This window comes from Chelonoidis abingdonii, chromosome 10, assembly GCF_003597395.2.
Source record: "Chelonoidis abingdonii isolate Lonesome George chromosome 10, CheloAbing_2.0, whole genome shotgun sequence".
Taxonomy (NCBI): Eukaryota; Metazoa; Chordata; order Testudines; family Testudinidae; genus Chelonoidis; species Chelonoidis abingdonii.
This window is the reverse complement of record NC_133778.1, coordinates 2,330,593-2,344,636: the sequence shown is the minus strand read 5'-3', so window position 1 is coordinate 2,344,636 and position 14,044 is coordinate 2,330,593. Positions and strand designations below refer to the sequence as shown.

At 46.0% G+C, this 14,044-nt stretch overlaps 1 protein-coding gene and 1 long non-coding RNA gene across 2 annotated transcripts in view; one reads left to right on the top strand and one right to left on the bottom strand.

The window, feature by feature from the left end:
• Positions 1–846: 846 nt before the first annotated feature.
• On the bottom strand, positions 847–12,903 carry LOC142047377 (uncharacterized). The gene is made up of 3 exons (XR_012656610.1): positions 12,838–12,903; positions 1,526–1,645; positions 847–1,398 (listed from the first exon to the last, which is right to left on the bottom strand). It is a non-coding gene; the product is annotated as an uncharacterized LOC142047377 (long non-coding RNA).
• A 14-nt stretch (positions 12,904–12,917) lies between these two features.
• Positions 12,918–14,044, top strand: part of NDUFA10 (NADH:ubiquinone oxidoreductase subunit A10) — a 57,591-nt gene continuing 56,464 nt past the window's right edge. Inside the window, exons 1-2 of the mRNA XM_075069868.1 lie at positions 12,918–13,027; position 13,132. Coding sequence (XP_074925969.1) covers positions 12,948–13,027; position 13,132 — 81 coding nt within the window. The 5' untranslated portion in view covers positions 12,918–12,947. The remainder of the gene's footprint in view (positions 13,028–13,131; positions 13,133–14,044) is intronic.

Genomic DNA, 14,044 nt, shown 5'->3' with positions numbered 1-14,044 from the left:
TTAGAGTCCACGCCCCCCTCAGGACTCCAGCAGTATGTTCTGTAAGTTACTTTCACCCCTGGCTGTATCTGTATATTTTCTGTATGAGAGGTATGCAATAGCCACTGAATAGATGGAGGAGTCGAATATCTCTTTTTCTGTCTGTGGTACTTGTCTGGAAGGAGAAGAGCTACTGTGTTAGGCTCCAAAAACATAAACCTGTACATAGCCATGCAGACAGATGCCAGCGTTATGTACCAGAAAGGATCTAGATACAGTTTTATTTTGGTGAATTTGCCAGGGCCTCTCTCTATATCTCCCATCTCTGCCATTTTCATAATCTCTTTTCTGTATAGGATACAGGTCTGTCTCAAAATTTTGACATCCTGCTGACAGTAATACTCGAGCTCTTTCTGCAAGCCAAAATCTCAAATCTGTAGTCCCGATACCGGCCATCTGTTTATCCCCCAAGTGCTGTCCCGCCTTTTGTTTACACCTTAACTGATGTGTACCCTTGAGGGTGTCCTTTTACCCAGGCCCCTTCCACGAATAGTCATGTCTGCTCAGAGCCACCCTTTGGAAAAACTGAAGTATTTTTCAAAAAGTCACCTGCAAGAGCTTTTACATTTTTGATGTAGTTTCCAGCCCTCCTTTCTTTTAGAACCCCTGAGGATACAGCGTTCACCAATATTCTGAACAAAGCGTCATATTTTGCCCAAATTCTTTTAGAATACTGTTCTTTTAGAACAGGGGTTCTCAAAATGGGGGTCGGGACCCCTCAAGCGGTCAGGGGATTATTACATGGGGAGTCGCAAGCTGTCAGCCTCCACCCCAAGCTCCGCTTAGAATCCAGCAGTTATAATGGTGTTAAATATATTTTAAAATGTTTTTAATTTATAAGAAGGGGTCACACTCAGAGGTTTGCTATGTGAAAGGGATCACCAGTACAAAAGTTTGAGAACTACTGTTTTAGAACCCCCGAGCATACAGCATCCATCAGTTTCTGAATGAAGCATCATACTTTCCCCAAGTACTAGAATATGGGGGAGCTCTGATGAGCTCATGGTGTTGGGAGAATGGTTTGTCAGTCCTTGGTTTTTATTCACAACCCTTAGAGCGTGTGTTCCAGGTTTGTGAACGTGGGCATTTTCGCTCACAGTTTTCTCAGGGCTTGGTATGGAGGTGGCCGCTGAGAAACCGGAGTTGTGTTTGCGTGGTTGGTTTTTACCAGGGTCTTTTGTTTTGTCCTTGGGTTTGACATATATGAAGTTTGGACTGCCCTGATGCTTCATCTGCACTCTTGTGCTGTTTTGTGTTGGTGTTGTTAAAGGCCTCAAAGCAGATTCCTGATTCTTTGGCGGTTCTGGTGGAGGTGTCCCTGTAGCTCCAACTACAGCATTGCAGGATAGCTGCCCATGCCTGTTTAGGGGGACAAAAACATGTTACAAAAAACTTAACTTTACCATCTTTCTCCCTCACACCTATGTATTTACTTAAAATACACAACCCCATAAAACAAACAAACCAATAAGCAAAATATATTTACTGGGCTTCATCCAGCCATCAGTCACTGATGCTGGTGAGTTTTCCTTTTCAGTAGTCTCTTTCCATTTTCTTTTGAGCATGTTTTTCCTCTCATCTAAAGGTCCCTCATGTTGTGACCGTACTGTGGAGCAGACAACCTTATTTTAAAACACATAAAACAGTCTTGTAAACTTAAAAATAAAATACTCATTAGCCTGTTATTCTATTTAAAAAGTCAGATCTTTAAACAAAATAATCCATTTCAGGCTGTACAACAAACACAGGTTTTGCTTCATTTCTACGACTTAAAAAAATAAATAAAAAATCCCCACAAACATTTTGAAAAACACATCTCATTTTTCAGAATAAAAACCAAACTGCTTTAAAAACCAGCTTTAAAAATCTATTTAAAAACACATTTTGCACAGAAACCCTCCAAACCAACAGTTTGCAGCAATATACTTGAAAAAAAAATAGCAATATACTTTTAAAAAAGCACATATGTTTGGCACAAACTCTCTCTCTCACACACACAGAGCAGTTTAAAACACCAAACCAACATTTTGCAACAAAATAATTTTTAAACACACACTTATCTCTAGCCTAGGCCCCTGAATCACTAACAATTTAAACATTAAAGCCAACTCTTTTAAGAAGACAAACCACCCCATTTAAAAAAAAAAATCTCTTTTTTTTTGCAGAATAAAAACCAAACTGGTTTTAAAAAACAACTTTTAAAAACCATTTTGCACAGAAAAACACTATGTTGATTTAAAAAACACCATACCATCCATTTGCAGCCATAAAACCCCAGCAGTTTATAACCACGTTTGCAACAAAATACTATCAGCAGTTTGTAGCCATAAAACCCCATAGCAATATACTTTAAAAAAAAAAAACTTGCTGTATATCTTGAACAGCCCTTGACTCACATTTTAAACATTACAGCTATTAAAAACACACACGGATGCTTTAAAAAAAATTGCAGAAAGTTAGTTTCCACCACACGATAAAGGGCTGCTGGCATGTGGTTGCTCTGTTCCCCCCACCATGTGTGTTTGGGCCTATGGGTTACCCCCAAATCCCTATGCAACCTGTGTAATACCTGAAGGTTTTTTGTTTTGTTTTGTTTTTAATTTAACAGTATTAAGCACAACTCTGGTTAAAAAATGTTTTTTGTTTTTGTTTTTGTTTTTGTTTTTATTTTTGGTTTGGTTTTTACCTTAACCTGGTGGTGAAATGCAACTTAAAGTTACTGGTTCCATGCTAAGCAGATCACACTGCAATAAAGATAGGTACCATTATTTACTAATGACAGCATGGCCAAAGAGTGACATTATATAATATATATTTTCAGAGTTAAAAGCAGGGAGCATACCTCCTTTTGCAGTCCAACAGCAATTCAATTCAACATAATTTCTGTTGAAAGAGGACAGTCTCCAAAAAACAGAGGCTTTATACCATCCTAATTTTTGGTTACAAACAGACTTCAAAAGTCTGTAGTTAGCAGGTTGATTCGATCACCATAATTCTGAATTAATAGATATTTAAGGGTTTTAGGTACCCCTCCCCTAACATTCTCTTTTGTGATCTTGGGTTGGGGGATTAGGTTGTCTGCATAACTGGGCTGCTTTTGGCTAATTTTGTTTTCTTTTAGTTAAAATACATTTTCTTACAGGGCCAAGGGGTGGGGTTAATGTTTAATTGACGGTAGGGCCCTTATACTACTCAACATGGAAGCTAAATGGTTGTGCCCTTGCAAACATAGTCTAAATCAGTACCAATAATTATTTTTGCTTTCCTTCTTTATAATAGGAGCTACCATTCACAAACCAGATTTTTTCCCCAATTACCTGTTTAACCAGGGTTGCCTTAAAGACAGGGCTCACAGAGATGTATCTGACCCGTTAAAGTTAGTCCCCAGATATTTCAGGCTCTTTTTGGGTAACCAATTGAGCATTTTTTGTGTTGGGAGCAAAGACCCATTGTATAGCCTTATGCACTTTCACATGCCCTTAGATAAGTTTTCCTGACTTACTAATTGTTCCAGAGCATGATGACTTTTAACAATTAATTTACCTGCTCCAATAATTGCCTGTGACATTTGCAGCACCCAGTAGGCAGCAAGGGCAGTTTTTCTCACAGATTCCCAGTTTGCTTTCTGGAGCTGTTAACACTCTGCTATAGTACGCAACAGGTCTTTCCCTAGCACCAGTATCCTGAGTGATCAAGCTGACAATGCAGAAATTTTTAACACCAGGATACAACACAAAGGGGAACTCATTGTTAGGGTCAGCCAAAGTAGGCGCTTCCATTAACATTCTTTTTAAGCTTTCCCGTAAACAAGTTGCTTCTTCTGTCCAGGTCCAGTGTGGTCTTTTAAGTACCTCATACAAGGGTCCTGCTTCTTCTGCATATCCCATCATAAATTCTCAGCAAAAATTAGTGAGATCCAAAAGAGACTGCAAGAATTTAGTATCCACTGGCACTGGAACATTTACAATACACTTCTCTCTCTCCTTATCTACTGATCTTCCCCCTGCACTGACCCTGTTTCCAAGATACTGCACCTCTCTCTGTTTGATCTGGAATTTAGAAGGGTTAAGTTTCAAGCGTATGCTTGGCAGCAACACAGTAACCCTGCATGCTCCTCTTCTGTTTTGCTTACTATCAAGGTCTTATTGCCACACTGAACTACTTTACCCATTTGCAACAATCCTTCCTTTCCCAACATATTCCTTACAGCAATATGAATATTGTGGGGGCATCGCAGTACCCCATTGGCAGAACATTCCAGCAATATTCAGTACTCTGGAATACAAAAGCCATTCGATACTGGGATTCCGAGGTTAAAGGTAAGCTTCAAAAAACATTTGCCACATTAAGTACAGTAAACCACTTCATTTTGAGGGACACTACCTCCAGCAGCTCAAGATAAGCACCTAGAATGGGGGGGGGGGGAGGCTCTTAGTGGTTTTATTTAACCTTGATAGTTAATTTCCATGTTCCATCTGGCTTTTTTACAAGCGAAATGGGGGCTGCATTAGGTGCTGAGCATCTCCGGATTAGTTTTCACTTTTCCAGTTCTTCTATGACCTGTTTCAGTGATTGTTTTGCTTCCTGAGGTATCAGATACTGCTTAATATACTGAGGGGTGTCTCCTTATACTATAAGTGACGTCTGCACTTCTCCTGTATCTAAAGAGTCTGTAGCCCACACATTTCGTATTTTAGCCCACCACGTTTCCCAGCCTTCCCGTGTGGGAGGTGGCTCTTTTGGTTTTATTGCCTCTACTGTTTGAGTAGCAAGCCCCATGGGGATCAGACTAACATGTTCCTTCCCCTCTTTTACAGCAAGGGCTCGTTTATTACACATGTTTGGGCTATAGTCTTAACTAAAGACAATCTAAGACAGTTTTTGTAAACTATTCTGACAACATTTGTGGCCCTGTCCCCACCATCTCCCAATCTGAGCTCAAAAAAGATTTACTGGAGAACTTTGTTAGAGAAGCCCAGCAAATGCAGCTCTTTGCAAGTATAGATGAACTCCGTCCCTCACAAAAGTGAGCTCTGTTAAGGTAGTGTGGTTGAGTGGCTGTAGTGATAGACTAGCAGATAAGAAATTTAAGGATCTAGTCCTGGGGCGGGCAAACTTTTTGGCCTGAGGGCTGCATCGGGTTTCGTAAATTGTATGGGGAGGGGGTCAGGGCCTAGCCCCCACCTCCTATGTGCCCTCCCCCCCAGGACTCCTGCCCCATCCAAGCCCTCTGTTCTCTGACAGTCCCTCTGGGACCCCTGTCCCCTGACTGCCCCCGACCCCCGCCACATCATCCAACCCCTCCTCTCATTCCTGACGGCCCCCCTGGGACCCTGCCCCATCCAACCATCCCTTCTCCCTGTCCCGACTGCCCCCAGAACCCCTTTCCCTGACTGCCCCTGCCACCCTATCCAACCCCCCCTCCTTCTTGACTGCCCCTCGAGACTCCTACCCCCATTCAACTCCCTGTTTCCTCCCAAACCCTATCCACACCCTGGGCCCCTGACCACCACCCCAAAATCCCCTGCCCTTTATCCAACCCCCCCTGCTCCCTGCCCCCTTACCGCACTACCTGGATCACTGGTGGCTGGTGGCACTACAGCTGTCCTGCCCAGCTGAAGCCAGCCACACCATCACTGCAGCCACCACGCAGCAAAGAGACTGGGTCAGGCTGAGCTCTGCAGCTGCAGTGCCCCAACAGCTCACAGCCCCACAGCCCAGAGCATTGCGCCGGCGGTAGAGCGAGCAAGCTGAGACTGCGGGGAAGCGGGGACAGCAGGGGAGATGCCGGGGGCTAGCCTCCTGGGCCAGGAGCTTGGGGCTGGGCAGGACAGTCCCGCAGACTGTATGTGGCCCACAGGCTGTAGTTTGCCCACCTCTGGTCTAGTCTGAGTTCTACTATTACACTGCTATGTGGTCATTCAAGTCAATTCCCACCTCAGTTCCGCCCCTCGTGAAATGGAGAAAATGACCTGGCTTTCAGATCTATGGATGAAAAAACTAAATATTATCCTGCAGTAGGTGGATTCCTCCCCCCACCCACATCCTCACTGCCCATCTTAAACCAGCACTTAAACCTAGCTCCAGGAATGACCAGATACCTCTCAGGTGGGGCTCATCCTTTAATCAGGGTTGGCTTAGCCCCAGGCTCTCCAGCCCCTCGGGCAAGCCACCCTGTTACAGTCCTGATTCAAGATGGGAACATTTTCCATAATCTTGCAAATTCTCACAAGATAGGAAAACCATTTCCTGCCCAACTGTAGCTAGTACTTGACATCCCAAGACAGCAAAGCATGTCCCTTGAAGGTTGGGGGGCACCAGGTGGGGCACTGTCTCATCCTTCAACCTACTGGTCATTTAAAACTACTGCTCACTTGAGCAGTGTTTTCTAGTTCTGCCTATTGCTGCAGAGGGCACGATTCACCAACACACTCGTGAAGTGGTGGGTAAGATTTTGTTCAATACATACAAAGAAATGAAAGAATCCTCACCACCTGGCAGCAAGGTGGCAGCTTTTTACCCACACCTAGCAACCCCATGCAAGAGATTAGACCTGGAAAATAATATTGTATCTCGTTATATATGTAGGACAGTTCAGGTAGAAAGAATGTATTTACACTAACTGGAATCTGGGCAGATCACTCCTTTTGTGGAAGTGACATGGAATTGTTAGTTGACACAAATGCTGAAGACCTCAGTTTTACAGCTCATCTGAAAGAAAATACTCAAAAGGCACAAAAAACAGTGCTTACAAAACTGGGACCACACACTGCCCTTAGATCTATTCATATAATTCCTACTGCAGATGGAACTTGCACCTGTTTAATGGTAAGCATGACTCAAAATGATGAATCATAGAAGTGTAGGACTGGAAGGTTACTGAGTCCAGTCCTCTGCCTTCACAGCAGGACTAAGTACCATCCCTGGCAGATTTTTGCCCCAGATCCCTAAATTGCCCCCTCAAGGATTGAGCTTACAATGCTGAGTTTAGCAAGCTAATGCTCAAATCACTGAGCTATCCTTCCCCTCAAAGACCAGGGTGTTGGGGGAGAAAAGTTTATACTAGGAGCGGGAGCAAATTCCTGACTACAAAGAGGTGCTTTAAACAGCTGGAAAACAGGCAGGAACTTGAGGAAAGTAAAGATTTGGAGATCTTGACACCACCTGCACTGGTGCAGTACACTGTCTGAACTGGACCCTAATTGTTCTGAAGGTCCCATGGTATTCCTAGCTAATCTCTTCATGGATAATAGCGATTTTCACAGCCCCTAACATGTGACATTTCTTTGATCTTTCCAGACCATCCAGCTAATCCCTGGCGATGGGAAGCGGCAGCAGCACAGTGACTGCATCCTTCACATCTCATCACATGTGGGCTAATGTAAAGAGACATGACAGACACAACATGCTCCGTGTTAGCGTACATCACATCACAGAAGACTAAACAGGAACAAACAGTTAATCTACAGTGAAAGATCTGAGTTTCCAGAAAACTAACGTCTCTAAAGCAGTTAAAGTCAATAGGCCGTAGAGCCAGTTCTTGGATACTAAAGTGATGGGGAAATTAGAAGGATTATACAGTACATAATATTACCATGATTTACATTATCTCTGATAGAGACAAGGTAGGGGAGGCCCAAAAGAAGTTGATCCAGTAAAAGATACTACCTCACCTACTTTGTCTCTCATATTCTGGGACCAATGTGGCTATGTCAACACTGCAAACATTATCTCTGATAGACCAGTTCATGCAAAGCCCGGTGTCCAGGAGATAGTACTATATACATAATATTATATCATTATAACTTCTCTTCCTGAAGCTCCATTATACAGCAACACTTGCAAGTATAGGTATTTCTAAGTTGGGGAGAAACTCAAAATCCAACAAAACGGGCAAAGTCACTGGACTATAATAGTTACAACAGCCCCTTGTGCTCCTCACACTGCTCAGCCCTGTCATCTGGTTCCAACTCCTCTTATTTATAAACTCCCCCCTCCCCCTGAGTTCCCATTTAGTTCCACTTTCAGAGCACGTGAGAGGGTTTGGAGGACAATCCAGACCAATGAAGGGTTGTGTCACCACTTGCCCTGCAAACCCGAGTGCCTCATGATGCTTTGCTGCTGTAGCTCCCAACCTGGGATGCTCCCAACCAGTCTGCAAACATGCAAGTCACACCCTGAAGTGTCTGTGGACTTAGACGGCCCTGGTTCAGCAGCTCTGACCCCAGCAGCCTGTCCACAGCCCCACTCTGGCTTCCACCAGCCTTGGTTAGAACCAGCAAGGTGAGCCCAACACAGTCCCAATCTCAAATTTTCCCCAAACCATGTGCTCTGTAATGTCCCGTCCTTTCCTGGATAGTTCACAGCTGTTCATGCCTCTAAAGACAAAAAAGGACTCTGGCAAGTGTGAATGCAGACAGGGCATGCGCAAGCGGGGCAAGCAGGGCCACAGGCCCCACCCATCAGTGGGGGCACAGAACTCCTCTGGGGCGAGCGAGCTCCTCCAGGGCTGGGCCAGGGGATGGCAGTTCCTAGGTCTGGGGAGAACCAGGTCCTCCTGCTGCGGGGGACAAGCCAGCTCTTCTGGGCAAGGGGGGATGGGCGAAGGGAGAAAAGCCAGCTCCTCCGGCTACAGGGGGCAGGGGGGAGCAGAAAGGGCCTAATCCTAGGAGATAGGAGATATATGGCAAAGATAGAATCATAGGACTGGAAGGGACCTTGAAAGGTCATCTAGTTCAGTCCCCTGCACTCAAGGCAGGACTAAAGTATTATCTAGACCAGTGGTCCCCAACGTAGTGCCCGTGAGCGCTGTGGCGCCCGCTGGGGCATTTATGTGCACCTGCCTAGTGCCCAGCAGGGGAGAGAAGCCGTGGCCCGGCACCTGATAGGGACAGAGAACTCAGGTTGCGAACACGGTGTTCTCTGTTCCCAGCAGGCGTGGGGCCTGCCTAGTGCCCAGCAGGGGAGACAAGCCATGGCCCTGCGCCTGCCAGGGACAGAGAAGTCCAGGGCTGCGGGCTGTGGATGCCGGTGTTCTTGGTCCCTGGCAGGTGTCGGGCTGTGGCGTAAGCCAGAGAAGAGCCACATCCCCACGCCTGCCGGGGACAGAGAACTCTGGGGCTGCAGGCGCCAGTGTTCTCTGTCCTCGCAGCTTCATTCTGGCTTCTCTCTTCTCTCTGGATTCATATATTATATTATATTAAATATGATGTTTTTCGTATTATTTAATGTACAAATACAAAATAAGCCTTGAAAAATTGTTGGCACCCGCCACACTCTTCTGAAAACATGAATGTGCTACTGGCCACAAAAAGGTTGGGGACCAAATGATCTACGACCATCCTGACAGGTGTTTGTCCACACCTGCTTTTAAAATCGCCCCAATGATGGAGAATCCACCACCCCCATAGGAATATTATTTCCAGTGTTTAACCACTCTGAAAGTTAGGAAGTTTTTCCTAATGTCCAAACATAAACTGCTCTTGCTGCAATTTAAGGCCATGCTCCTTGTCCTATCCTTAAGTTGAAGAAGATACAATTTCCCGCGCTCCTCCTAACTTGTACAACCTTTTATTGTACTTGAAAACTGTTATCATGTCCCCGTCTCAGTCTTCTCTTCTTCCGCAACTAAACAAAATCCAATTTTTTCAATCTCTCCTCATAGTCATGTTTTTTGGAGGCTTTAATAGTTTTTGTCACTCTTCTCTGACTTTCTCCAATTTGTCCACATCTTTCCTGAAATGTGGCACCCAGAACTGGACACAATTCTTCAGTTGAGGCCTAATCAGCGTGGAGTAGAGCAGAATTACTTCTTGTGTCTTGCTTACAATACTCCTGCTAATACAGCTCAGAATGATGTTTGCTTTTTTTGCAACGGCGTTACACTGTTGACTAATATTTAGCTTGTGATCCAGTATGACCCCCAGGTCCCTTTCCGCAGTGTTCCTTCCTAGGTAATCATTTCCCATTCTGTATGTGTGCAACTGATTGTTCCTTCCTAAGAGGAGTACTTTACATTTGTCCTTATTGAATTTCATTCTATTTACTTCAGACCATTTCTCTGGCTTGTCCAGATCATTTTGAATTATAATCCTATCCTCCAATGCACTTGCAACCCCTCCCAGCTTGGTATCGTCCACAAACTTTCTAAGTGTACTCTGTATGCCATTATCTAAATCACTGATGAAGATATTGAACAGAACCGGACCCAGAACTGATCCCTGGGGGACCCCACTTGTTATGTCCTTCCAGCCTGACTGTGAACCGCTGATAACTACTCTCTGGGAACAATTTCCCAATCAGTTATGCACCCACCTTACAGTAGCTCCATCTAGGTTGCATTTCCCTAGTTTGTTTATGAGAAAGTCATGCAAGACCTGTATCAAAAGCCTTACTAAAGTCAAGATATACCACACCTACCGCTTCCCCCCATCCACAAGGCTTGTTACCTTGTCAAAGAAAGCTATCAGGTTGGTTTGACACGATTTGTTTTTGACAAATCCATGGCGACTGTTATCACATTATTATCTTCTAAATGTTTGCAAATTGATTGCTTAATTATTGCTCCATGATCTTTCCGGGTACAGAAGTTAAGCTGACTGGTCTGTAATTCCCCGGGTTGTCCTTATTTCCCTTTTTATAGATGAATACTATATTTGCCCTTTTCCAGTCTTCTGGAATGTCTCCCAGCTTCCATGACTTTTCAAAGATAACTGCTAGTGGCTCAGATATCTCCTCAGTTAGCTCCTTGAGTATTCTACGGTGCATTTCATCAGGCCCTGGTGATTTTAAGACATCTAACTTGTCTAAGTCACTTTTGACTTGTTCTTTCCTTATTTTGGACTCTGATCCTACCTCATTTTCACTGGCATTCACTATGTTAGACGTCCAATTGCCACCAACCTTCTTGCTGAAAACCGAAACAAAGAATTAAGCACCTCTGCCATTTCCACATTTTCTGTTATTGTCTTTCCCCTCTCATTGAGTAACGGGCCTACTCTGTCCTTGGTCTTCCTCTTGCTTCTAATGTATTTGTAGAATGTTTTCTTGTTTCCTTTTATGTCCCTAGGTAGTTTGATCTCATTTTGTGCCTTAGCTTTTCTAATTTTGTCCCTATATACTTGTGTTATTTGTTTATATTCATCCTTTGTAATTTGACTGAGTTCCCACTGTTTGTGGAATCACAAAGTGGCATCACACTACACAGAAACTTGCCACCGAAACAGGAATGGACAGTAATGATAAAGAAATGGGCATGTAGCTCTGTCTTGTGTTGACTGGACCTACCTCTGACAGATAACCTGACTCATTTCTTTTTACTGTCTGGCAATCCTTGTGTAACTTGTCACACCAAAAAACCAAAACCCAGTGAGTTGAATTGTTAAGTATGGTGTCAGACTTGAATAACTAACCTATGGTGATTGCCATAGCTTTATTTTTCTTTAATACTGTATACAAGGTGTCTGTGTTGTTTGGAGTAGCATGTCTGCACTTTAAGTGTTAAACAGTGGAAATAGTTTGGGAATTAACATTGGTTACAGCTGCCTAGAGCAATGGGTATTTCGACTTTTCCCATCATATCCAATAACTTGCCATGGATAACTTTAATCACTTCAAAACTTTTTATTGATGTGACTGAATAAATGAGAATGTAGCCATTAATGTCTATGGAGTACGTCTGAGGAAATATGGAATATTCATCTTGGCCAGCTGTGTCTACTAGCTGAAGATGATATTCTTGCCCATTTACTGTGATCAGTTTTGTAAAAGTGTTTTCTATGGTTGGATCATATGAATCAATAAACTGGCCTTCCACAAACTGAATAGTCAATGAAGATTTCCCCATGCTCCGGTAGCCCAGGATCGCAAACTTGTGGGACTTGGATGGCGACATCTTCTCCCCGCCCAGCCCCAATTCACATCAAGGGTGGTGGCTCCGGCTGAGGAGGATGCAGTGAGGCGGGGCGGCGAGACTGGACGGCGCTGAGGGCAAGAGAAAGAGGAGACGGCGACAAGCAACATGCACAGACCGGCGGCCACACCGACCGGACGGGGCCCCCTACGCACAGCAGCTGCGCTGCCCTCACATGACCCCTACAGCAGGCAGACTCCTGTACTCATGCAGAGCACCACTGATTTCAGACAGAATCTGGGTGGGAACGAGGTGCACTCCCCTATGGAGCTGATTGCAGGATAGTGACCTTAGAAAGTAACCTCTGAGAAGACATGCTAGGTCCTTTGTCTGCCCTTTGTTCTGTGCGGAACTGGTGGCTAGGACCCAGGCAGCGTGAGCGCCACTGAAAATCAGCTTGCGTGCGGCCTTTGGCACGCGTGCCATAGGTTGCCTACCCCTGACACAGGGACTGCATGGTGATTATTACAGCCTGTCCCACAGGTACTTTACCCCTCCCCCCCATCAGTGTAGCCGCTGAGCCTGCTCTGCTCTTGACTCCCCCCCAGCCACGAGGCAGGGCAGCAGTGCCGCTGTCCCCATGGGGCACTTGGGGAAACGGAGGCACAGAGAGCCCGGTGCTTTGGCCAAGGTCTCAGGGGGAGTCTGTGGCAGAGCAGGGACTTGAACGTGGGTCTCCTGGGGCCTGGCCCACCTTTCCAGCCCGCAGGGAGGGGCCAGGTTCCGGCCCGGCCCATGGGGGCGCAACAGGGCCCGGAGCTCCCCACGCCCGGCGGAACGAGACACTCCCCGTGGCGGAGGAGGGACTGGGAGCAGGCGCCTCGCCCATAACTCGCCATCTCCACTCAGGCGCTCGCCAGAGCCACCTATGCAGCGGGTCTTCTTACGTCATCTCCGCGCCGCAGCCGGTTAGGTCCCCGCCTGTGGGTCCTTCCGCTGCTGGCGTCGCGTTGGTCGCAGCAGAAGAGCGTCGTCCAGCTGCTCTGCTGGGTCCGCGATGTCCTTGCGCCTGGCGAGACTCGCCCGCCCGGCGGCTGCGGCCGCTCGGGGCCGCCCGGGGCTCGGCGCCCGGCGAGTGTGAGGCGGGGCGGGGGCTCGCGGCGTATCCGGGCCGCGAGGGCGGGGCGGGCCCCTCGTTAGCTCCGCAGCGCCTGGCGGCCCGGGCCCAGCCCGGTGCTCAGGGTCTGACAGGTCCCCGCGCCCCAGGGCTCACGGGCACTGACCCTGGCGGGTTCCTGCCATGGGGGGGGGGGGCTCTGGCGCTGGTGCAGCTTGGCCCCTCCTGTGGCACGTAACAGTCTGGTCTTTTGTGGCGCTAATACTTCGGTCTCATTTTGGCGGCTGGGTTTAATGTGCGGGGCTGGGTCGTGGCGGTGATCTGTGATCTACAGGAGGCGGGACTAGTTCTGTAATTCTGTGACGTCTTGCGTCCTTCAGATGTTACCTCAGGCTGTGTTTAGTAGGGAAGGGTACAGGATCGGTATGACATCTTGCTGTCACGAGTGACTGGATACCACAGACGTGAGGCAACTCAACCTTTTGCAAGGGTTCAGACCAGAGTGAAAAAAGTGACACAAGGATTCTCTATAAAATTCATGTTTGGCACCCGCATTATATAGATATAGATAAAATATGCGCACACACGTCTAGATGAACTTAATTCATATTCTAAGCTGGAATTCATTACAAATCTGAAGACATTCCTTGTGTTTTCTAAGAATTTGGCTACATGTTACATGGACAGGAAGAATGATTTTGTTGTTAAGGCACCAGGCTGGGGGTCAGAGAATCAGCATTCTGCTCTTTGCTCTGACACAGATTTCTTTTCACAAGTCATTTCACCACTCCAACCCAGTTTTTTATCTGTAAAATAGAGCCCCGATACACTACTGTGGTACTGTTCCCAAGGCTTGAGGCTTGATTCACTCATGTTTGGAAGGTGCTTAGAAAGCCTTGGGTGGAGGTTCTGTAGAGTAGCAAAGCACTATTTATTGTCTTTATCCTTAGAGACTAGCCTGAACTCTACATTTAAGATCTCAGTCTTGCAAACATATTGTTCATTTTTACCAGTCTAAATACACAATCTTGATGATG